Source organism: Parus major, chromosome 1A (assembly GCF_001522545.3).
Source record: "Parus major isolate Abel chromosome 1A, Parus_major1.1, whole genome shotgun sequence".
Taxonomy (NCBI): domain Eukaryota; kingdom Metazoa; phylum Chordata; class Aves; order Passeriformes; family Paridae; genus Parus; species Parus major.
The window spans coordinates 23,088,642-23,113,510 of NC_031773.1; the positions used below are offsets into that span (position 1 = coordinate 23,088,642).

At 37.9% G+C, this 24,869-nt stretch overlaps 1 protein-coding gene across 2 annotated transcripts in view; it reads right to left on the reverse strand.

Annotated features, from left to right (window-relative positions):
• ST7 (suppression of tumorigenicity 7) overlaps positions 1 to 24,869 on the reverse strand; it is a 133,306-nt gene that overhangs the window by 24,252 nt on the left and 84,185 nt on the right. For both annotated transcript variants that reach the window (XM_015628383.1, XM_015628384.3), the window contains exons 5-9: positions 24,596 to 24,711; positions 23,358 to 23,433; positions 21,427 to 21,581; positions 18,275 to 18,372; positions 7,362 to 7,476 (exon numbers count right to left, since the gene is read on the reverse strand). In XM_015628383.1, the coding sequence (XP_015483869.1) occupies positions 7,362 to 7,476; positions 18,275 to 18,372; positions 21,427 to 21,581; positions 23,358 to 23,433; positions 24,596 to 24,711 (560 nt within the window). The remainder of the gene's footprint in view (positions 1 to 7,361; positions 7,477 to 18,274; positions 18,373 to 21,426; positions 21,582 to 23,357; positions 23,434 to 24,595; positions 24,712 to 24,869) is intronic.

Here is a 24,869-nt window from a genome sequence, read left to right on the forward strand (position 1 = left end):
ACAGCAAAACACAAGGCACTGAAGTAGGTCCACTGTAGAAGTGAGGAACAGCTGATTTGACTAATGATCAAAGAAACTATCTGTCCCTTCATTTGTAATTAAACTTGATTAGAAAATAAAAAATTATCATAACTTGGTTACTTTAGGATTAACAGACACTTTTTATTCCCTGAACTCATGTGCCTAGCAAGATAAGGCTCCAGAAGGGAGTAAATAGGACAAGCAACTCATATCTCAGCAGTCACCATCCTTCTCTTATTAATAACCAAGCAACCAGGCACAATGTTATTCTGTGAGACAGAAAATATTGCCAGAACAACTGAAACACTTTGAAATGATTACCTGTTAAATCAGATAATCTTTTTATGCACTTGCACTTCAAGTATGAGATGTACAGATCCTGCTGAATGTTTCCCTATAATATATTGCAGCTATAATTTCACTGGAGTATGCAGCTGTAGTGACTAAAGTAATTAAAATCAACAGCATGCTGAGCAGTTTGGATGACAGATACGTTAATTACTCCACTAACAGAAGACAGCTACAGACACAGGCATGAACAGACCTTCAAGGACAGGAAGAGAAAATATTTCTGAACACATCCAATAATCCTCTTTATACCAAGTTATCAGGAGTTACAAGTTATTTCCAGTAAAAAGAAATGCCTTTTAAATATATTAAAACAAAACACAGTATCACAAAGCACTTTCTTCTAGTAGACAGTAAGTGTTCCTGAGTTGGAAACATCTGTGCATATAGATTGCAAGATGATTCACAGTGAACAGCTGGCATCTGCAAGGAAGAGGAATGTGATGAGATGAGCTAAGGCTCAGATGCACCATGTGAGTCCTTTCTGCAAATGAAATGAGATTTCTCAGAGAATGTTGTGTTTGAATCTGATCACCCATGGTCAAGAACAACAAAAGCAAACAGGACTGGACTGTTTTTGTATCAAACCGAATGAAATAAAGACTGAGAGAAGATCCAGCTGTTTGCTATGTAGACCCACACAGAACACCAGGAGAGAATGATTGCTAAAGGACATCACTGGCACAAGAATAAAGAGTTCAGAATTAAATTTAGGCCACAGATTAAAAGGAAGTTTCTGTGAAATAAACATTTGAGGGAGATTTCCAGGTAGAACAGTGAGGCAGAACCAACTAATTCTACGATGGAGCTTGCTCAGCTCATGGAAGTGGCAGCATCATGCAGGGAATGCAACAGCAGGGGCCCTGATTCACCCAGGAGGCCTCTTCCAGTACTATGCTCCTGGAGAGCAATCAGCATTTGTATGAGGATAATACCTATAGACCCCTAGCAATGGAAGAAATAGATACGAATGTTTATCACAGAATCAGAAAGTGGTTGGAATTGGAAGCAAGCTCTGGACATCATCTAGTCCAACTGAGTCAGCCCTAATAGGTGCATGCCTGCTTGCTTTCAAAAGTGTTTTTCTTTTTGTTGCATATTAGACCATAAGTATTTGGTCCTGCTATATGCTGGTCTATGACTACGATACTTTAAAATCCTCATATAATTTTGCCTTCATCTCCAAAACTGCACCCTGATATTTTAGAGAGAGGCATAAACAATTATGTCTGGTAACAACTTGAATTTAGCAAGGGAATCGTATCCAAACTAGCCCTAGGAGATATGTACTCTGTCAGGAACCAAAGCAAAGTTTTAATAAATGACTGTGTCCAGCTCTGTGAGCCATCTGGCAAAATATCTTCACATACACTGTTTCCCACCCTCCTGTGATTTCTTGGGGAGCTCCCACAATGTGCTGAAAGATGACTGCTATTCTGTCAAATCCATCAGGACATTTTTGCCTAATAGAAACTGATGTGTCAATCTAGAAAAGGCTCTCCTTCTTTCCTATTGCTTGTATCGTTAAACAGAATACAAAAATCTAGACTAAATTTACAAGCATTTTCTTTCAGTAAGCCCCAGTCATGTATGGTGAGGGTTGGGAAAGTGAATTCATACTATTAATTTGCTTCTTAAGCAGTTGCTTATGAGACTGAACCAATGGAAAGATGCTATGGATATGCAGAATATGCCATGTATCATCTAAAATGGTCACAGGATCTTTTGTTCTTATCAATAGCAACTAAACCAAAAAGTTATGAATCTGGATACAGAATGATGGAACATTCCCTACTAAGTCAGCAAAGGCTCTAAACATGAAGAGACAGGCATGTTGCAATTAGTCATTAATAAATGCAAAAATATAAGTCACTATTCAAAAAGTATTCCCTATTTTGCACAGGTGGTAGGAAGAACTCCTTATCGATTGAAAGCACTCTAGAAAATAAATATGTGCAGGCTGGATCAGTGATGACAGAATAGAGATGCAGTTATCTATAAAGACACAAGCATTTAGAAAGGAAGTGAATAAAGCTGATACAAATGGTTAAAAACAAGACTAGTGTGATGGAAATCATTAAAGAAAAGTATGAGCTGAACATCAGGGGAAAAATACTATCAGAAACATCTAATATCCCATTAGAACACTGATCCCATTTTCCCACAAAATGTAGTAGAAAACATGCTGGAGGGAGCACAACTATGCTTATGAAAACCAGTTCCGATTCTCTGTACTTTCGGCATTCTTTCTCAGTAGTGGGAAACACCCCAGCCAAACATAAATGGCCACTATGTTAGAATGGGAAAACCATTGCAGCATATACAAGGAGTCTTTATTTTGCCATGACCACAACTAAAACTTACACTCTTCAGATATGGAAAGATATACAACTGCTGATTTTAAAGATTTCATATGCCACTCTTGCTGACATGCCTATCAGTGACCAAGCAAGTGTCAGCCACTTTAACTTGACTGAGTTCAATCCTAAATGCCTGTAGAGGGGAAGGAATAATTTCTGCCAAATGAAGTTAAAAAGAGCAAGACTAGTACAAATACTTTATATTTCTTGTGCTTTCGCACAAATAGGAAAAACAAAAAATGCCCTAGAATCATATGGCAAAAAAAAAGAAACCAGATGGTATGGACAGACACAGAACTGATGCTGAAACCTAGCTGAAGGAACAAGTGATTTTGATATGGAGAAAAGAAATCAGTTCTTGCAGACAGAAGCTGGAAAAGATGTGATAGGAACAAAGACAAACTGTTCTCTGTTTCTATTACCATTACACAAACTGGAGGTCTTGATTTGTGTCTCTTGGAAAAGGTAGATTAGGTTTTGGTATAACCACAACTAAAAGGAACATTCTCTTAAGATACCTCTTTCAGAGAAACAAATGTGTTATAAAATACGGTGTATGAGGGAATGCATGTTTCCATACTGCCACTTGCTACATCTTGGAAGAAAACTCTTCATTGCACTTAGAACACCTACCCAGTTAGCTCCACCAGGTAAAATATCTCCAAAATATCAAATATAAATATGGCAAGTAATGAAACTATCTACAAAACCCCTGGAGACCATAGCTAACCATAACTGAAGGCTGCATGCAATTGATTCATCTGCAACTCTCTACAAATGGATTGCCTTCCTTATAAATAGAATTTACGTGCATAATCTGTAAGAACAAGAAGAAATTGGACAGAAGAGTGAAAAGAAAGTAGCCCTAAATAGGCTACATTTTAGAAAAATCACTTCTCTGTGGTAACTGTTTGGATTTCACCGAGTTAAAAGTATTCCAGAAGAAGAAATCTCTATTTCTAAAGTGTTTCTTTGAAGGCTTGCATTTTGATATAACACTAATTTAAGCAGGATTCTGCTTGAGCAAGCTGTTACCAAATAAAGAAGTGTCAAAGCAAAGAGCAGAATGAGATCTTCTAGAGCAGAATGAGATAAGACATCCACATTTGGACTCTGGCAAGGTAACATGGTCTTTCTCCTTCTCTGCAAAGGGGTATGTGAGAGAAGAATCTGTCTACAGTGTTCATCCTGCAAACCAGAAGGCTTATAGTCTCACTGAAAAACACTGTACTTTTAAAAAATGAAAGCAAAGACAGATTTAGAGAGGAACCATTGCATCACTAAGATTAAATACAGAGGCATCCATTCTTTCTAAACCTGACTTTAAATTGCCAGAAAAGTCTTGAGTTTTCACACAGTGCCCAGATACCACTAAATATCTGTCAAAGCAACAGGCTGCCCAAGGAAATTAATAAATCAGTTGCTCTAAGCATCACTACAAGCAGACCAACTTCCGCAGCCATAACTATTTCTGCTGTAAATAACATGGATATGTGTTAAATCAGAGCCAAAAATATTTTCAGAATTCAACACTATTTAGGTCATCCTCACTCTATTGACAGACACTGAACTCTGAAACCATAATGATGTAGCTCAGCAACAGTGCATGCTGTTCCACTAATGAGACTCTTTTTCCATGAATAATGAGTATGGACATCAGCTCTGTTGCCAGGTACATAATATAAACACAATTTAACACATGGCTTTTGGTAAAGCAGTGCATCTGCTAGCAGAGGCTGAGGTTTCACATTATGTGGTCCAACATTTTAGCCCAGGGTGGGAGCAGACTGCAAGGAAATAATTTGTTCATATGTTATCAAAATACAATAAATCAGGTTTGGTCTTAGTCAAAAAAAAAGCAGTGGAGTGGGACCAACAGAAACTGCAGATAGGAAAGTATAAATGAGTTCAGTGTTTTATTTTCCAATAAATCTTACAACACATGAAGCTGATGAGTTCTAAAATGAGCTGAGACTCCCTGAGACAGGCCTTCTGAGACTTATGAACTGTAAGGGTTATACTGGTTAAGCCTGTGTTTGCTGAGTCCTTTCACAAATCTAGTGCATACGCACACCATACCAAAGTGTGAGCTGAAACTGCTTGTATTCAAACAGCCAAAGTAAGAGCTTGATTTTTAAAAGTCTCATTTGTTCTGACTCTATCAGATACTTTTGAGAAAATGAAACACACTTTCAAGTTTTATTGGCTTCTATGACATAAAGTGCTGCCATGGTATTGTTTAAAATCAGGAATCAGTGCTTTTAGTATGCCAGAGTAGACCTTGCACTGGAATTTAGTCTTGAGATTTGAGAATATCCTGGTCTGTCACAGTTCTGCTATTTCCTAGGACTACTACCTCATAACTACATTGCAGACTAGAAGATGCCAACATACTGCGATGCCTGGGGAAGAAAAACCAGCATTTCTACTCGCTTGCTTTTTAACATGGCAAAATAAAGAACACAGAAATCTCTCCCAGTGTCACAGGAATTACTGAAATACAAGGAGCTACTAGAAAGACTCTGATGTTTACTTTAACTGCCAATTTCTTCAACCAGACTAAGTACAACCAAGATCTCTTCCTGAGTCATTTCTGCTACTGAATGGCAGTACTCAAGGGCCTGGGTGACATTTTGAGCTCAGCTTAGAATTCGACTCCAAAAAGAGTTGAAAACATTCCAAACTGGAACTGGTAGGAGTGATTATCACTAACTTCGCTTGTAATCAGCTGCTTATTTATCTTTTTCTTAAATAGCCTCAAGTCTGCCACAGTCTACACAGTAGTCTGAAATCTGGCAGGGTGATCGTGTTAGTACCAAGCCAGTGTTCTATTATGAGCCTCATTTAAATTTATCTCAACTTCCTAAGTTATAAGATGTTGGAAGAAAGCGGTTAGCACATACTCAGTGGGAGCTACTGCATTTTTTTTGGCTATACCATCCAAAGATTCATTGCTCAACAAGTACAGGTCTCAGTACTCCAGTGAACGTGCCCTGTCGCTTTGTCATGGCTCTGTGTGATGATATGGGCCCAAGTAATGGGGCTGACAGCGAGAGGCCTCTGCGTGAGCTCTTACTGTTCTGCTTTTTGGCAACCAGACAATGCAACAGAGAATAACAAACACAGAGGAAGCAGAAGCCACAGAGAAAAGGGCAGATGGAAAAGATATTAAGACAGAAGTTGGAAAGTGGATGGCAGTGTATCTTGACCATCACTGCCCTGATGAGAAGATTTGGATAGGTAGTTAGGAAAAGCAGAAGAATGGAACCGAGAATGTGCGGTCATGGCTGAACAAAGAGCCTCTAGTAGGAAGTGGGAGTAATTAAAAGCTAAAACTGAGCATGCAGAAGAGAAGGCAATTCAGTAAGCAAATGAGACAAAAGACCAGCTACTTCCTTAAAAGAATCCAAGAGAAAGAGAAATGAGCACTGTGGATATAGGTTCCGGTGTCCATAATGGTAGACATTTATATAACAGTAGCTTAAATAATGCCCATCTATCCTTTCCAAAACTGTGGATGTTTCAAGCTTTAAAAATCTTTGTTCAAAGAACATCAGAGATAGTAAGACCTAGCAGTTAATAACATTTTAAAAGCTACAAGATCAACCTGGCAAAAGAGTTAAGAAACATCAAATTAAGGCTACATAGGTTTCACTTAAGTCAGCTGTTTGATCCATGCAGGTTATGATCTCATTTCTAGTTGTATCATTATGTAATATTCCTTTCATAAACTCCCATAAGCCAGTGCATAGAATGACACTTTTCTGAGGATGAATGAAGACTGTGTAGTAACACAATAGGAAACTGACAGCTGTAGGCTCCCTCACTGACCTGGTGCAGAACTTGGAAAGTGGCTACTGAGTAAGCCAGGGACTGCAGTAAGAGGAGGAAGAGTGGCACTGTGCAGGCTGAGCAATGCTGCTCTGGAGAACTGAATTGTATTCCTGTTTTTGTCACCAAGTTTTTATGCAATATGAGGAAAACCCAGTTAATTTGAACTAAACAAAGTGTGCCAGGTTGTGCTTCTACCTCTGCCTCTCTGAAACCCTGGTATCTTCAAGTTTAAAGAGCTAGAACTCCAGCAGCTGTGATTTGAACATCAAGAGTTGCAATGCTGCATAAACCAATGTTTACTGAAAAACAAAACAAAACAAATAATAAAATGTCCACCTAGTCTTCAGAGCTTTCCAAGGTTTCCCTATAAGACATGAAGTCTGCTACTCTCTAGACTGCTATGTGGTTAAATCAGTGTCTTCTTCTATGCTACTAAGTCAACATTCACAGGTAAATCCATGGGGGAACTGATAATTTTTCCTTCAGAACAGGTTTGAATAGTATGCAATAAAAATTCTGCTGAACCTAAACAGTCATTCTTTAAGCATCAACAGAAAACAAAGAAAGCACAGGGACGCTGCTAGTGAGTACCATCACCCTCTACAATGATTTCAGCATGCCTTGGCAGAAAAAAATGCACAGTATTTAATCTTTGGATAACAGATTGTGTAAGGGCATGTATGAAGCTCATGCCTAACAATTTAATTACAATGTTTTCTAAATTTTAGGAGTTTGACTTACATATATTTTATCTGTGTGTATCACCTACAGAAAATAGAAATAGGTATATGAACTTACCATCATACTTTGCTAAGACTGCCTGGACATCTGCATATGCTTGCAGTTCCAACAAAGCCTCTAGCAGGTTTTCGTGGATGTTGAACATGCTGAGCAGGGGAAACTCCTTCATCAACTACAATCAATAACATATGAAAGGGTTAGATTATTAAATGGAGAAGGGTTTCTTGTTCAAAATGCATTGAAATAGACAACATCAAGTTAAAACTCCTCAGCTCCCCTTGCTTTTAATTAATTCCCTGAGTTCACTATTACCTCAAATTTCTGAGCTCATAATGGATGCTAGGTCAGGTTCTTGTCAAGACATGCTTCTATAGGATGTAATTAGTCAAATCCAACAACTCAGCTATCTAAACACATAACTCTCCTTCAATCAACAGGTTTATTCAAAGTGAAAAAGAGATATTGTTGTGGGAAAGAATCCTCACCAATGTAGCTTCAGTGTATTAGTAGTACATAATCCAGCACCTTTCTGGTATATTAGTGGAAAAACCACAATAACTTCAAATGAGAGAAGTTTACATATATGCAACCATATTATCAAGTATGTGATACTTGATATGATTTGATTTGTAATTGTAAATACTTTAGAACAAAATTGCAATTGTGGGAAACAAAAAAGAGAAAGGGAAGGGGAAGGAAAAAAGGGAAAAAGGGAAAAAGGGAAAAAAATGAAAAAAAAAAAATAAAGGACAGCAACAATAGGAAAGGTAAAGCTTATGCAAATCAAACACGGTAACTAAGGAGTACATCTTACGTGACAAACTGAATATAATATAGAATTCAAATAATCTAATCTTTTCACTTGTAAATGCCTTTACTTTATGAACAAAGCCATTGAGAGATACCAGGGTTTTGGTTTCAGATATCCTCAGTTTCAATATCTCTATAGACTCAAATGGCTCAAGCTGATACTCCAATTGCATCTCTTTTTTTAAGTCATGCTTATAAGAAGCATCAATGTTTTTTACAGCAGAATTGATGAAAAAATATTTTTTGTTGTCAGAGTGATTCTCTAAAGGAATAAAGTGTTAAAAGATCCTTACTTCCTTGTGTCCCTTTCATGGCTGTTTAACTGCTTTTGTGATGTAGATTCAGCACAAAAATATCCCTGACAGTGAAGAACTGGGGTAGCTGATATTACCACTGCTTCTCAGGAACTTGCAGGGAAATACTAAACTTTGCAGCCTCTCTGATAGGATTTATGAGAACAGAAATACTGTAACATGACAAGTAAAAAGTATGATTCAACATCAGCCTTCTCTATTTGAAAATAGTAAGCCAGATCTGACACTTACTAAACCTACCTTTCAAGATGTAAACAGCAAAACTGATGAGAACCAGCAAATCTTAATCTCACAAACAGATAAGATAAAAGTAAAAAGGACTGAAACAAGAGGGATGGATATTCACCAAGAACTTAAAAAAATGAGAAACAGGTAATGCACGGGAGCTTCTTCACTCTGTTAAGAAAGAGACTTCAACAGGTAAACAGAGAAGAAACGCACAAAGAATTTATTTCTTGTCAAATGGTCTGGTATAAACTAATGGAAGAACTACTCTGACTTTAAGACTCTACATTTGTCTGCCTGGAATAGCATTGACTTCGCTGCAGTTTCAGGATTATTAGAAGATGAAAGGCATGAATGGCAGTGTTTTGTTTAATTGATTATATAAATTTCTGGTGAGAATTAGGATCACTGAGAAAGCAGCTGAAAGAGGTCACTGAACTTTTAATGTTAATAGCACGGGGATGACCATAAATCCTGGTTTCATTGTCAGGAGCTGAACCTGTGAAAAAGAGCACAAACAAAACTGCATAGTTTGCAAGCTTTTCTCCCCCATTTAAAAAAAAAGAAAAAAAAAAGACTACAGATCTTGAGATCATGATGCTCATGTACATTAAGTGGAAGGGTTTGAGAATAAAAGAAAAGGTTTAAGTCGTTTGTGAAGAGAAGTAAGTGCAGGTGAAAATTCACATAGTTGGATTCATTACTTAAAGATCCATCACTAAGTCCACTTCTCTTCATTCTTGTCCTTACTCACTATTGCATTTTTAAGAGAGGAAGCTACTATTTGGCAGGAAAGAGCATGACAGAATCTGGCTCTACATAAATGTTATTTAAAGTTCAGAATGAACATCTTGCAAAGAAACCCCTCTAAGGGATTAAGAAAGATTATCCCTACTCATTGAGAATGAATAACGGCTGGCAAAATAACATTCCCTCCATCACTGAAGAAAAGGGAAGAGCTGCAGCTAGTTATAGATGTACTCTGGCCAATAAAAGTTCTTACTCTGGTTCTCCACCTCTCACTGACATCACTCAGTGATTATTTTTTTTTTCCTATTTTAATTAGGTTCTGTCAAAGTGATAAAGCCTGTCTCAGACAGCAGAGGAATAAAGGTCACTGTCTGGACTGCCAGGTCTCCAAACTGGAAAGTGTTAATAAAGGTTTCATCTGGGAAAGGTCAAGCATTAACAAGTCCAACTCAGTAATATTGAGCTCAACTCCAATACTCCAGCCTCAAAAAAACCCCACTTCTAAGTGACCACTCAGCTACTTGAACACTGACTGTGCATAAATGACAGCATGTTTGCTATTAAAAAAAAAAATAAAAAGAAGACATGAACTCATTTCTCTGTCATATCTGGATGTAGAGTTTCTAGTTCTCACTGCAAATAATTTCCAGCCACAGTAAAAATTTGTTTACTGATAAATTTACCAGAAAGTAAAGCCACTTGGATAGAAGGATATTATGACAGGTCATCTTTCAAGTCTCATAGGGAAAGCAAACACTGGGGAAGAAAAAAACTGCCACATGGGTCTGGTGACTGGTCAGGGCAGGCCACATACTGAGTCATGCTGAGGAGCAATGGGGAGCAGGCTGAGCTTGCTCCCCTCCCTAGCAGATGGAAGGGGAGCTGGCTCATACTCCTCACAGAGACATAAAGATGGGCACATGATTCCTGAACACAAGATGAAAAACACACCCTTGAGTTCCCCAGATCTGTACATCATTGAGCTCTAATCTGGACTCCAGTTTAAGAGGTACAGACATCCCTTTGCACCCAAGGATTTATTTTCTGCAAAGTTATAGACCAGTATTTGCCAAATCATTTGGATTATAATTTTTAATTATTTTTACTTCTTTACTGTAACCTGAGAAATAATTCTATTTGAGTGTCAAGCACTTCACTTGAAGACAAGATGAAGGCTCTGTTATCATCTTTCTCCACACCTTCAGACCTCAAGAGACAGCCATCAAATTCAGCAGTCAAGATTTTCTGAGCCACAGAGCCACTACAGCATTTCACATACACACTACTTAGGAGTAAAAATGCCCCTGTAAAATTCCAGTTAGTTTGTTTCTTGGCTGACATTAAAGAGAAGTGTTCCACTGAGCTAAACTAATTTTCACACTGTGTGAAAACAGACACCACATGGCTATAAATGTATTCCCTCCTTACAACATGAGGATATTCTAACGGCTGTTGAACGTATCACGCCAAATCTATGTTCACAAGGGTTTTACTTTGAGCTTGTATTGGTCAAAATACTTTCTAGCGGTCAAAGTCAGACCTGGGGCTGGGTTAGGACATATTCTGTTCCAATTCCTCTGTGTGTTTGGGGGCAAATAGGTACAGGTGTAGAAAGTGGAGCTGCTTTTCTCTGAAAGAGTAATTAGGTATACTGCAAAATATTTTGGGAATATAAGTTTGCAGAAAAATTCTAGAAGACTGATACAATCCAAACATATCTGAACACTAGTCCCAGAAGCAGCCCATTACTAGACTCACTTTAATTCACATTACAGGGTGTAGGTTTACTGATTTTGTGATGGATATGAAAAAATGATGATCAGAAAAAATGCCTTATGGTACAAAGAATTCCACATTGGATTTCTTGGATGTGGAACTAGTTTTATCTCTCAAAGGACTTTTATTGAAGAAGATTCCCTAACTGACAGTATTTCAGTTATTGGCATTTTCATTTAGTTCTAATTTTTTAAACATTTTCAAGAAATGTAGCTTTAATGTCTGCATCCATTATTCTCCCTGTGACAACATTAACATCATGAATCAATTAACCAAGAAACATTATTTATGTAGAAACCCACTATAACCTGCAGCTTATGTCTACAATTAGACCCCAGGACTCAAGGGAAAGGTGGATAAGTGGACAAATGAATAATGGTATATATAACCTGCTGTTGATACATATACTCTCCATTTGCATTAGGGTTGTATGCATGGTCACAAATTTTCTGGGCAGGGCATGCAATCGTTCATTGCTGCTTGTACTCCTATCTTCTCCACAAACAAACAGGAACATTTGCCAGACCAATGTATTCTACTGAATGCATTCATAAAAAGGAAGTGTGAATTTATCTCAAAATAAAGAAACAACAAGAGAACAAGGGAAAGTCAATGCAAACAGTGAAACTGTTACAACCTTAATGCATATGTTCCTGCAGCGGGTATCTGAAATGGAAAACTGTCTCCTAAAAAAAGAATGACCAAGGCTACCATCTTCCAGGTGCAAGTGTCCACCAAAACTGAAGGACCCAGCACACAGTATGGATAGCACTGGCATTTTCATTTTATGCTTTGCATAACCTACTTTCTGGTATATGTAATCTGTTAACTGAACGAGGCAGAAAAGATAAAACTTCAAGCCATTTCTGAGTAGAAAAGCAGAAGCCTCCATTTCTGTGGGCTTCATTGTCTCTGCAGATGACCTTTCAGATGTCTAAGATCTGACTGAAGCTCACCCTGGGCTTGAGGCATTTGCAACATGTCACTCCATATTGACCTTCTGATATCTAATTAGATACACTAATTCTTAAGCTGTTCTCCTGGCCAGCTCACCTGGCAAGAATAGAAGGGCAGAAACACTGTCAGTAAAGTTAGCACACAAAAAGGCCCTCTTACCAATGTCAGATGCTTAAAAATTAGTCTAATTCCTGGTCCGAAAGGTACAACTCATTCCACCACTTTCTCATTGTGAGTGGGACTCATGTGATGCAAGAACATCACAGCTCTTGGAGCTCTTCTTTTTTTTTTAAACACAAAAATTTTTCCACTTTTCTCCAAGGAAATCTTTTCCTGAACCAGCTGGGGGAAGGGCCACTTGAATTTGCTTTCTAGAGGGACCCCATTTGTTTCCTCCCAAATTTTCCCTAAACCAGGACAACAAGTCTCTGAATATGGAGTGATGTAAGATGGTGGACAAAAAGGAATCCAGTTACCAGGGCTCCTACCAAGACTATGTGACTGCATTCTATCTTAACAGAATGACAATGCTTGAAGCCTGTAATTTATATGAGAAACATTATTGTCTGTTTAGGTAGCAGTCACCAAATTTCTAGCTTTTGAGAATCCTGGGCAGAATCACAATCATTACTAAAAGTGAGTGGTCTGAGTCATATGAAGATAAAGGAAGGGATAAACACCACTAGGGCAATCACAGAAATCTCCATTTTAAGACCCACTGAAATGTGAAATGAGGGATATTCCAACTTGCTCTACCCACTTGCCACACTATGTGAATCTGTGACCAAACAAACTGTATTTGAATATACAGATATATGAAAATGTTAAAATTAGCATTTATCACTTGCCATTATTGCAGTGCTTGTGTATCAGAAAAAGGATTAACTGAAGATATCAAATATCACTCTGTGGTGGAGACTGGCAAATGTCACCATTCACAAGAGTAGCAAAATTTATGTACAAGTACAGTAGTAGTAAAGAAGAGTAAAATCTATGAGATAACATTTCATCTTATTGAACTAAGTACTTTCCCTTCAAATTTTAATTAATTGTACTTTAAACAACTGCTACAGATATTAATAAAACTAGAAACCCACTCAAGAAGAGCAGCCTGCCTAACCTGACCTGTGTAACACAAACCAAAGAGTCTGACTCACTAATCCTTGCCTCAAGCACAGAAGCATTTGGGAGAGACAGACAGCAGCTGACGATGCAAGTAGCTGCAGAAATTGTGTTGTTAAGTTGCTAGGGATCATAACATCTTTATTAGGAATAAATACTCTCTTTGTTCACACAACTTGATAATCTGAGGTGCAGAACACTGTTCTGGCTACGTATTTGTCTTACTCAAGTAATCACACAAGAATATAGAATTCAATAGAATATTGAATAGAAATCCTCATTCAAAGCTCAGCAAAAGTAGACAAGAAATTATGCTGGGTTTGCAGAACTATCACACCAGCAAAAATCTCTAATACAACTGATCAGAAGGAGATAAAAACCCAACCTACCCATATAATTAAAATTGATTTAGTGTGGTTGAGTACCCTTTCAAACCGTTCAAGTGATATAACCTCTTAAACTATTTCAGATGCTTAGGGCAGCCCAACTGTTTACACAACTTTTCATGCAGTCAGTGGATAATCATGCAGCACTCTTGACAATACTAGCTGCGTAAGTGTCTTCTGTGGCATAAAATATGCATTTAATGACTGCAGGTGAGCACCAAGATGAACACACAAGCCCATTCAACTGAAATATCCTTAGCAAGGTTCTCAGAGCTAAAGATGTAGAATCTAGATCCTTTATTGTGATCTGAAGAATAATTTCTCAGCTGATATGACTAATATTAGAAATAAAATACACTTTTCTGACCCAGTAAAAATGTTTTTCTTTCTATCCTTCTCCAGACTTAAGGAAGACCTGGAGACCGTCTTCTCTCCATAGACCTCACTCAATTCTGAACAAAGTTGCTGAGCAGAGAGCAAGCTGCAATTCCACTGTGTCTCAGAAATACATACTTAATAAGAACACAAAGCAATCTTCAAGGGAATGCATGCCCATGGGGCAGGAGATAAATACACTCTAGAATGAGTTTCTTTCATTTTCTCTCTGAAGGAGGAAGCAATTAAGAACTTCCACTTGCTTTGACTATTAGCATACCTTTTGCCTGCCACCCTTCCCTTCAGTTAAAGCTTGTTCCACCAAATGTTGTCCATAACAATCCCAAGAAGCTCCAATTAATTTGACAATTCATTTTCTTTCATGGCACTTTTTCATCTGGATATTCCAGTAGACCCAGTTAAGAAAAAACGACTGTATTGGCCTGCTCCTGAATTCAGTGGTGCCGTCACTGATTCAGTTGCCCACAAAGCAGAGAGGGAAGTGCCTTTGTGATACCCTCCACATCCTCTCTGTTTTCAATCAATGAAAACCACAAAATGCAAACCTAGCACATTCCTGTTTTCTTCCGCTGTAATGGTGAGGGAATCTGAAAAGAGCAGATGGAAATCAGGGGGCACAAAAGGCTACCCTTGCTCATCACCACTACGGGCTTGCAACATTGTCCAAGGAGAAGATTCAACATTAAGGGATACTGAAGATTACTCACAGCCACCATTATGGCCTTTCGCCTCTGCACATACTAAATTCTCCAACATGATTTAGAACAAACTACCTAAAATCCTCCTAACATAATCAGCACAACAAATAAAACAACCAACACTGTAGCCTTTCTCCTTGGGGGCAGTAAAAGCAATCTAGTTCCCTCACAGACCATATCATGCTCTGTATAAACAATAATAAAACTGGAATAATTCTGTTGACTACATTGGAGTTATTCCAGCAATACACTAATCAAAATGAGATCACAAGTTAACTCAGTATATACAAATAGTGACAGCTGCTGGTTTCTATAGCAAAATATAGTAAATAATTATCATCAGAAATACAAGCAGAAGCAACACCTATGTATGACTCCATCACATGCCTCCATGGAAACAACAGGTTTGTAATTCTCATTAATTCAACTCAACTGAAAGAATTACATCCAAGCAGAAAAGCCAGCAAAAAAAATACTGTCTCAAAATCAATCATAAAAGCAACAGAAATTCCCACCCAGTTTTTTAAAATTAAAGCACGCTTGATTTTAAACAGTTTTTAGAATCAGTTTTAAAAAAAGCCCCAGGTTTTAAATACCTTCAATATAATATTAAGAAATATGATTTTCCTATCAGCAGTGTATATAACCATAAAATCAAACTCTTATTTAAGCCACCAGCAGCTCAATTTCCCTCCATTAATGTGCTTTAAGTAGAATCTCAGTCTTTTCTTACACAAATTCAAGCAAGACAATCTAATCCATCAGTAATGTCCTCAAGATGGCCTCATATATGCAATAAATTAAACACTCTCAAAATATTTTATTTTTTCGAAGTGGCAAAGACTCACTACATCCCAATCATATTTCCCAGATGGTGTCATGAACCTCTTAACACTTCATTTCCATCATGTTCCATGTCTTGAGAAACCTGTTTTCAATCTTTCAAACACAAACAGGACCTCCGCCCTCTGTTCCCTAATGTTAGATTCAGCAGTCCCTAGCCAACATATTCTTCGTATTCTTTTTAGGATGAATAAATTCATCTCCTTCCTCATCAATCACAAAGAAACCTTCAATGACAGATTCATGCTCTTCAAACCTCTCTGTAAGTGCACTATTTATGACTTCTATGAAGAAATGGAGAATATGCCTTCATCAGAAATAAGAAGCTCCAAGCCAGTCTAAGAGAAGCATCTGCAAAGCTGACTTGACCCTAATCTTGCTCCCAGTATACTGGAGCTGTGACCTAGAGTTACTACTGCTTTAATATTACATCTAGAGACTTGATAATTCTCAGCTCTGCTTGCTTAAAATGAAGAGCTCTAGAGGCATCTAAATCCAGTTCTGAGGATTTGGCTCAGTGTCTGTATGTGGAAAAACACAGAATGCATCGATCTGAGTTGAAACTCTCTAAGAGGAGATTCCATCTTTATACCTTCTTTGTCTTGCATCCAGTCCTTTCATTTTAACAAAACATTCCTGTGTTTTCACAAGACTCAAAACATTGAGTGTTTTCTGTTCTTCAAGTGTCAAATAATTGATGACTTTCGGTCTCCCTGTTATTGCTGCTTCTTGAGATCCACATTGTACTTAATTTCAACAATTTTCTACTTTGCTTATTAATTTCAGACAGTTTTATCTCTAGTGAAACAATAAGTCATTCACCAATCAAAACTGTTTCTCACTTTGCAGAAGAAATCTAGCACTAGACAGACCACCCAAGTCCCCAAACTAAGTGTTCTGCATACACAACTATCCATACATATTGACATCAACAGAAGAATGCTTCACAGAGTATCCGATCCCCATAGCCCTATCTACAAATCACAAAACACATTCAGCAGCCCAGAGTAAGCTCCAGAATTTGCCATAATTATGATGTGTGATATTTGAATCGGTAATTCAAAATTTTATCTTTCTTGTGTATTAATGCCAGAACTTAGAATTCCAATGTCTGTCCCAAAAACATTTCAGTATTCATCCCACAGTGCTTGTGTAACAAAATTCATAAAGAATAGGCGGAGCTGGCTGGACTGAAAACAATGTTTTTGAAATCAGCATTCTCCCAGCTGACCAGAAGACTGCTAAACCAGGTCCTTCTTCCTCATCCCTCTTTCTCACACTCCTAGCTGTACAATGGCTGGTTTTTTGACAAGCCCTTTTTCAACACCTTTGTCTGGGTTTCCAGTGATTCTGGAGATTGAGAGTTGTGTGCCTGAAGAGTCCCAGCAAGGGTCAGAAAACAAAGTTACTCACCACTTGCCATCTGTAGATATTTAGGATGAAAACCTGCATTATTACGGTGAACTCTGCTCAGTGTTTTCAAAAAATATTCATGAGTGCTCCAGCTGCAGGAGGAGGAGTCCTGGATTCCAAGCTGGCAAACACACTTGCCCTATTGCCCCTGATGCAAGTGCCTCAGCTCCAGAGAAAGTCACTTTCCTTTTTACATAAAAATTCCCACTGACATGTAACAAGAATTTCCCTTTTCATTAGGCAGGTTCCTGGACCATTCATCTGAGCTGCCTAAAGAACACGTTACAGGTGCTTCATTCAGGTCTGGGATTTCATTTTGTGCATTTAAAATTTAACCTGAATCCCAATTTACAGAACTATGTATCTTGCTGGATTAATCTCTTCTGGTTTTTTTTTTTTTTTTGTGGGAGCTGGAATATGAAGTGTAAGAAACAAAGGAAACTGGAAGGCAGTTTTACCATCATTGCCCAGAGCTGCAGGGCTCCATTCCTCCTTCTGTCACAGGCTTGCTACCTCAGGTGATATAAGTCATCTTCTCTAAGAACTGTGATCCTAATCTGCATCCTGGGAATATCACTGAAAGAAATGCTTGGCATCCACTGCTACATCTAAACTTGAGCATTTTACATATTTTAAACATGTACATTGCCTAATGTGAACTGCTGCCCCTTCTGCCATCTCTGAAATAGCTCCTGTTCAGTGTTTCAAGTCTGTAGCGTTGCAGCTGACTGGTAATTGGTAGCTCCCCTGCCTACAGAGACAGAATAGTCAGCCCCTATCTCAGAGGGGGTTCAGCTAATTACAGATTCATTACTTGGGGCTTGACTTTTCAGTGATAGGTTTTGCATTAATAAATAACACTGTCCTCAGAGCTGAATAGTGTGACACAAACAGAGCTAAACTGCAGCTTTGAAGGAGAAAACAGAATACTTAAGACCCGCTTATGAAGTCAGCTGCATTCACCACATGGCTCAGAAAAAAAATATTACTAACTTAGTGATCAAACAATTAAAGACTGCACTTCATTGCACATGTACCAGGATGGGAAATTCAGTCTGCATGGGTAACCATCCATCTGGTATTTGATGTTGCTTTCATAACCTTATAATTAAATGATCACTTAAGTTAGTCTTTATGAACATTACACATACAAAAGAACTATCAGCAGTGCTGAATGAAGCAGGAATGCTTGCTTGTTAATTCTTGCTAACTAATATAAAATGTATCATTTCTATACTACTATTATGTAAATCACATGTGCAAAAGAAATCCAAACTCACATCTCTCATCATTTTCACTGCTTCTCTGGTCCTTCCCAGCTTCCTTGCACACATTGCCAGCCTTCTTTTAATATATACTAACACATTGGTGTCCCTTCCTGTGTAAGAGGAAAAAGAAACAGCATTAAGACAAAAAAGATAAAACAAAGGTTCATTTAGTATACCAACACAAAGGGAAACACAGTTTACTTTCAATCTTCTTCCTACTCACTACCATCAATGCCTTCACAAGAATTTTAATAAAACATTACCAAATTCTTAAGATGTAGATGTGTCATAATAGCACTGAAATCAGTGGAAATAATCCAGATATACGGTGGTATAAATAGGTGCTCTTAGGTTGGCCTTGCACTAGTGAAATATAAGCAGATCTGAAGGTACAGTTATGTACATGTTTATTAACAAGAAGTATTAAAGTAAATCTTCATCCTCCTAACAATCTTCTTCTTAATGATTAGAAGAAAAGTATACTCTGAACTTTTTGTTTACAGCCTTTACCCATTACCCAATTATCATCTTCAAATTCCTCACACCACTAATTACAGATGGCAAATTAATATATTTCAGATATGATAGTCCTGTGTGCCAGAAGATTCCTCAACAGCAAAGATGACAGAAACTAAACAGCAGTTATAATTATTCTCTTGGAGAATTCCTACTCCTTTCACTTTTCATTTGCTTTGAATGTAAGCTCTTAAAATACTTCTTGACCAACAGGAAATGAATAGACAGATAATCATCTATAAAATTACTGAATCATGAAAATGTAAGACACCTGCTACAAATTATCTCTGTGTATAGCATGTGGTTTGTAACAATTTTAGCCTATTCCTAGCATTTTCAAGCCTTTCATAATAAGAACAACATGTGTGCTGAAAACATTCCAAATACCTACAAATCGTTTTAAAGCTGTGATTAAAATTTTCAAATAGATTAAGCAGCAGCTCGAAAGGACTTACTTTAGAGAAAAAAATAAATAAAGAGAGAATTTCTTTAGCTGTATTCTATATTACCTAATTCCTTATCTCTTTATTGATTCTTATATATTTAATTCATAATTTTATTAGTTACATCTGTTTCAACATGTTTATGTAGTGTGCTATGAGGTATACATTTCAGTTTAAGCTTCTTTTCAGGATTTTAAACAGGAATGGTCAAAAGGCATCTACTTACTATGATACCAAGATAATTTTTCAGGCCAAAATTCTCTGAGGTTGCTAATGACTTGAGATGCCTAACATGAGCAACCTTAAAAATAAAATTGCCCTTTCTTCCTATAATCTATCACCATTTGAAAGATGGCAAGTTGGGTACTCAAAGTCATTATTTATTCTTAAAAGCTATTATTTACTGTTTATGGTCTAACAAAATATTTTATGAAGGAGGTGAAACATATGAATAAACAGAAACATAGAACAATATGTTGTTGTTCAGGACACTACAGTGTATTTCACCTTTAAAAGATGAAATGCCCACTTTTCATCCCAGAATTAACTCTGAAGACCATGAAATGGAATGCAAGACTTCTCAGAACCATGGAACTGCACCACATGTCTCTCCTCCACAGTCCCTCCTCTCCACCTTCATAAACCATGCCGAAATCCAGCATATAATCATAAATATTCTACGAGAAGCCCCTGTGTCCAAGGCAACATCTGATCCTGGAGATTCTCTAATTTCTGGGGGTACACACTGACATTTTCAAGGGCAGACCAAGTGGTACAGAACAGTGGGATGATCTAGCCCCTCCTGAAGATGCAATCAGAGCTGGAAGTCATTTTTCAGCCTCCCTGCTCTGTGACAATGCACTCAGTTTTGTGATTCAATGGGTTAGTTCCTCTGCGGCACTACTGAAGGTTCAGGATGTCAAATCTGATGATGACAGCAGCCACCTAGTACACATGGGTTACAGAAATACCATACTTGTGTCTGCCTGCACAAACTTTCCCAGGTTACCTTGGACAAAAACATTGTGACATTGCTCAGTAACTACTTATTGTGTACTTTTCATAGAATTGCTGCACTCAGGATGGATTGAGTGCACAAATTAAGGCTTCACACACAACCATAAACCTTCTCAGCTTACAGAGCCCAAAAGTTGCTTCAAGGGCTCAGCTGCTCTATATTTGTACTTTCACCAAAAATGAACAAATCAGCCTAAATGTGATTTTACAACCAACAAATGTTTAAAATACTACCCCCAAGCTTTATGAACCTCGGGTTTTCAGGTATAGACTTGCATAGACTTTTAAAACCAGACAATTTTACTATGTACAGTTTTTATCAGTAATCTTCAAATTATGTAAGATAGCCAGAGGCTGTGAAATCAGGTCCTCAGAAACCTGAAGATGCCCAAAAGTAAGCTAGTGCTTGTATTTATGTAATTAATTTGAGTTATTTTTGCCTAAGGTATCCATTGTAGTCTAGAAATAAACTTGACTGTTTGTTTTATTATCTTTTGGTCGTTTACTGTCAGGGAATGTATTTTCTTAGATTTAAGAAGTATCTAACAAATAGCACAGCAGATAAATCTGCTTATTCAAAACTTTTAAGACAGTAACAAAAATCTGGACTTTCAATTAAAGCACGTTGTTATTCCAGTTGTTAAGTTTTATGTTTCTGTGACCTTTCTTAATAAATGCAACTAACTTCAACTGTCCCACTGGCTAATGGGTCTCATTAACTTTTACACAAAACAACACAGTGTAAGCATTTACCCCCAGAGCTGATGGAAAAAAGTTCTGGCAAAGCATCACTTTTTTTTTATGCAGCTGTTTCCACCATTCTATACTGCCTTTTCACAATATGAACCCAGGTTTGCAGAATGGCTAAAGGCAACTTCTTCAAAGGGTGCTCAGCTTTTTCTGAATGTCATACTTCTTTGGCTCTGACACCTTTTCTTTTCTGTTAAGTACAAGCTGAATTATCTTCTGCCATAACAAAATAAAGGCACATCCATAATCTGAAAATTGACAGCTCAGCAACAGAATCAAGCAAAAAGACTAAAACAGAATAGTCTGGCTCTAGGGCCACATTCCAGCCAATGTAAAACACTGAGTGTATAGTTCTTAGGGGGAAAACAAAAAAAAAAAATCCCAAAATCTCAAATCCAAAGAACTCTTTGGAAGATCTCTCCCTCCTGTAAAACTTACTGTGTTGGGCCTCATATTGGGCACCATGGTGCTGTAGCTGCTGACTGCGCCTGTAACAGCCCTCTCCAGCTTTCAGAGCCTGCTTGAACAGCTTCTCTGCCTCTACAATTGTTGTTGCTTCCTCTTCAGCTAAGAGAATATAAGCAGTAGCACACCTGCAAAAATATCAGAGGAAATACCATGAGAAAGGTACACGAAGTAAAAACTATATGAAGACTTGCAGACTGGCAAGGATGTTCTAAATACAGAGGTAATGAAATTTTGTCTATGTACCTTTCTGATGAGCTATTCTGATGAATAAATATTCTGTCAACAACACCATAACTCATTTTTAGATATTGTCTCACTCAGCCCTTGAGTACACTGTACATCGACAACTGTCCCAGAAAGTAAAGCACTGTCTCACTGAGCCTGTATTTCTAAAACTCCTTCTGGAAATCAAGACTAGCTTTATGCACTAGTGTTTTAATATAAACCATATCCCTTAGTGTAATGATATAGAAAGAATCAATAGAACTGTATCACCTACCATATAAAAATAATGGATTATAAATTTAATTGTAAAAATAAAACAACAACAATAATAGCAAAGAAAACCCACCCCAGACCAAGCAAAAACCAAAACAGCAATGTGCCCTTGCAGCAGAGCTGCACTAGAGTGTTTCCACTCTAGTTGGGGGAGTTGATCCTTCCTCTAGAGAGGAAGGATCACCTCTCTAGTCAGCCCTTATGAGGCCACATGTGGGTGTGCTGTGTCCACTCCTGGGCTGCCCAGTACAAGGGGGACATGGATGTATTGCAGAGTTCAGTGAAGGGCCATGAAGATAATTAGGGGTATCTCACATATGAGAAAACGCTCAGAGAGCTGGGACTTTTCAGTCTGGAGAAGAAAATGCCTGGGGGGGAATTTGTCAAAGTTTGCAAACACCTGCAGTGAGGGGGAAAAGAGGAAAGTGCCAGGCTCTTTTTAGTGGCTTCCAGTGACAGGACCAGAGGCAATGGGCACAAAATGAGACACAGGAGGTTCCCCCTGAACATCAGAAACACTTTTTTTATTGTAAAGGTGACTGAGCACTGGTACAAGGAAGTTGTCAAGCCTGCTGGACATGGTCCTTTGCAATGCATTGTAGGCAGCCCTGTTTGAAGGGCAGGGTTAGATACTGACCTCCAGAGATCCCTGCTAATCTCAACCATTCTGTAATTCTGTGAAATGTGAGGAGGACAGACTTATAGCTCACTTTCCCCTTTTATGCTGCATGTTAAATCACTAACAAGAAAAAACAATTCTTTCTCTTCTTCTGATGAAACACATGAAGGACAATCTGTAAAGCACCAGTTTATGGAATTTTAGAAAGTAGAAATCTCAGTTCAGCAACCTAAGAGATTCCCTTTATGCATGTTAGAAACACTTATACAGTTTGCCATACCAGTAAATCATTACAGTATTGAGTTTATTGTGGGATCTCAAAATACACCACTTCTCATTGAAAAAATAACAGACTCAAGAACCAAAAGTCACAGCAAATTACATCATATTCTCTCATATTATGAAATGAGTATTTCAGAATGTGTTTATGAGTCTCTTCTTTCCTGCTTCTGTTCTTGACAACTGAGAAATCCAAAAGGGAACTCTCCATCCTGTAAATGCATATTTCATATGTTCATCAGGAGGTAACTTAATTACCATTTTTCTATGTTGTTCCAAAGCTTGCTGACATCAATGGGAAGACTCCCATTGTCATCACTACTGTAAGGATCTCCTGGATAGCTAGCACAACATGCAGCTGTGCTGTTTTCTTTCTCTTGTAGGTTTTCCTTTCATAGGCCTGTAATTGTGGCTAAAAATTACTATAGCAAACCCCCAGCCTTAAAACATCATCAAATGGATTTTTAAAAGACAGGAAATAAGTGTTAATGTTATTGTCACTCACTCATTTAATTCCAAAGCTTCATGTGCTGCAGAAATTCGGGCTTGAGGGTTTCTCTCTCTCCAGGCTTTTTGCATTACTATTCAATAAACAAAGGAGAAGAGAGAAATATCAGTTATTACAGGATTAACAAGGAGAATCTACTGCACTGTAACAACAGAATTTATTGATCTCAGCCTAACTCACTATAGAGTACTTCATACAGCTCAGTGATCATTCAAAAAGATACATAACAAACAGGAGCTTTTGTCCCAAACACTCAGTGTGTTTCTTATTCTTTCATTTAATTAAACTTCTTTCCAGAGAAAGTCTGGCTGAGAGATCAGGCTGTCTGCAGTGCCAAGTATAGAGGTGACAAACAGCTACTTCATCTTGGTGTAGTAGATTCCACAGGGAACAAAACAATAAAGGGATAGTTGGGATTCTTATTCTAGCTCCTTATTGTGCTATTGCTTTATGTGAATGCTAAATGGAACTCAACTTCCAGGCTAATATTACCACCTCATAATTACACCACTGAGTTTGGAAAATAGGATTAATGTTTATCAAGTGTCAAAAAACCACAATATGCTCTCCTACCTTACTATGACTTCAGAATGGAGCACCCAACTATTACTATCTCTCCCTTCCTAAGAGACAAAGATTTATCTCTTCAGAGGCAAATTCTAACAACTGAAATAATTGTTGTACATTTTTAGTAGAATCAAAGTCTGTGTGTGGACTTCACAATACAGGCTTAACACAACTAAAGCTGCTTATACAAATTCAGTTGTAAATGTGCTGTTCCCATTTTTTACAGACCTTACTACATCAGGGAATGAAACATGGGTCTCAAACTTTGTATCAGCTCTCTCTCCTCTGTCAGTGTAAGCTAAATGGAACCTGAATAATGTAACTCAACCTACTACACTGCAACTGGAGGCAAATTAAGGTATATATGTCTGAAGCCACTGCAAGATAGAGGAGGAAAGGAACCAGCCTTTGCACTTTTACATGGTATTTTGAATGACTCCAGCAACACAGCAAAACAACACAGCAACATAAATTAGATCTTTTACATATATAGACACATGTTCAGACCTAGAATTCTATAAATTAAACAACAGTGGTTCCCCAGCATGATAAACTTTTGCCTTTTCTTATCTACGTAAAAGAACTGATGTCTCACTGCATTTTCCTTGCATCAGATTAAATCAGTTGTTAATCTATTAGCAAAAGCATTTGTGCACAAGGTCTCTTACTAGCATCTGCAGGCCGTAAATGATCTGTGTCACAAGTAAAGAATGTCTGGTGGTCCTGTGCCGAAAGATTCATATCGTAGTAAGTCAAAGGCTCCCTTCCTGTTACCCATGTATACCTGCAAACGTGCCAACAAGGAGACATTTTGGTTAATGAGGTAACACTTGGCAAAACAAATCCAGAAAATAATTCTAGACCTTTGAGATGGGCATAGCCAAGTAAGTACACCTGGCCAGCCTTCCACCCCATATACACTGCATTTCACAGTACTGTGAT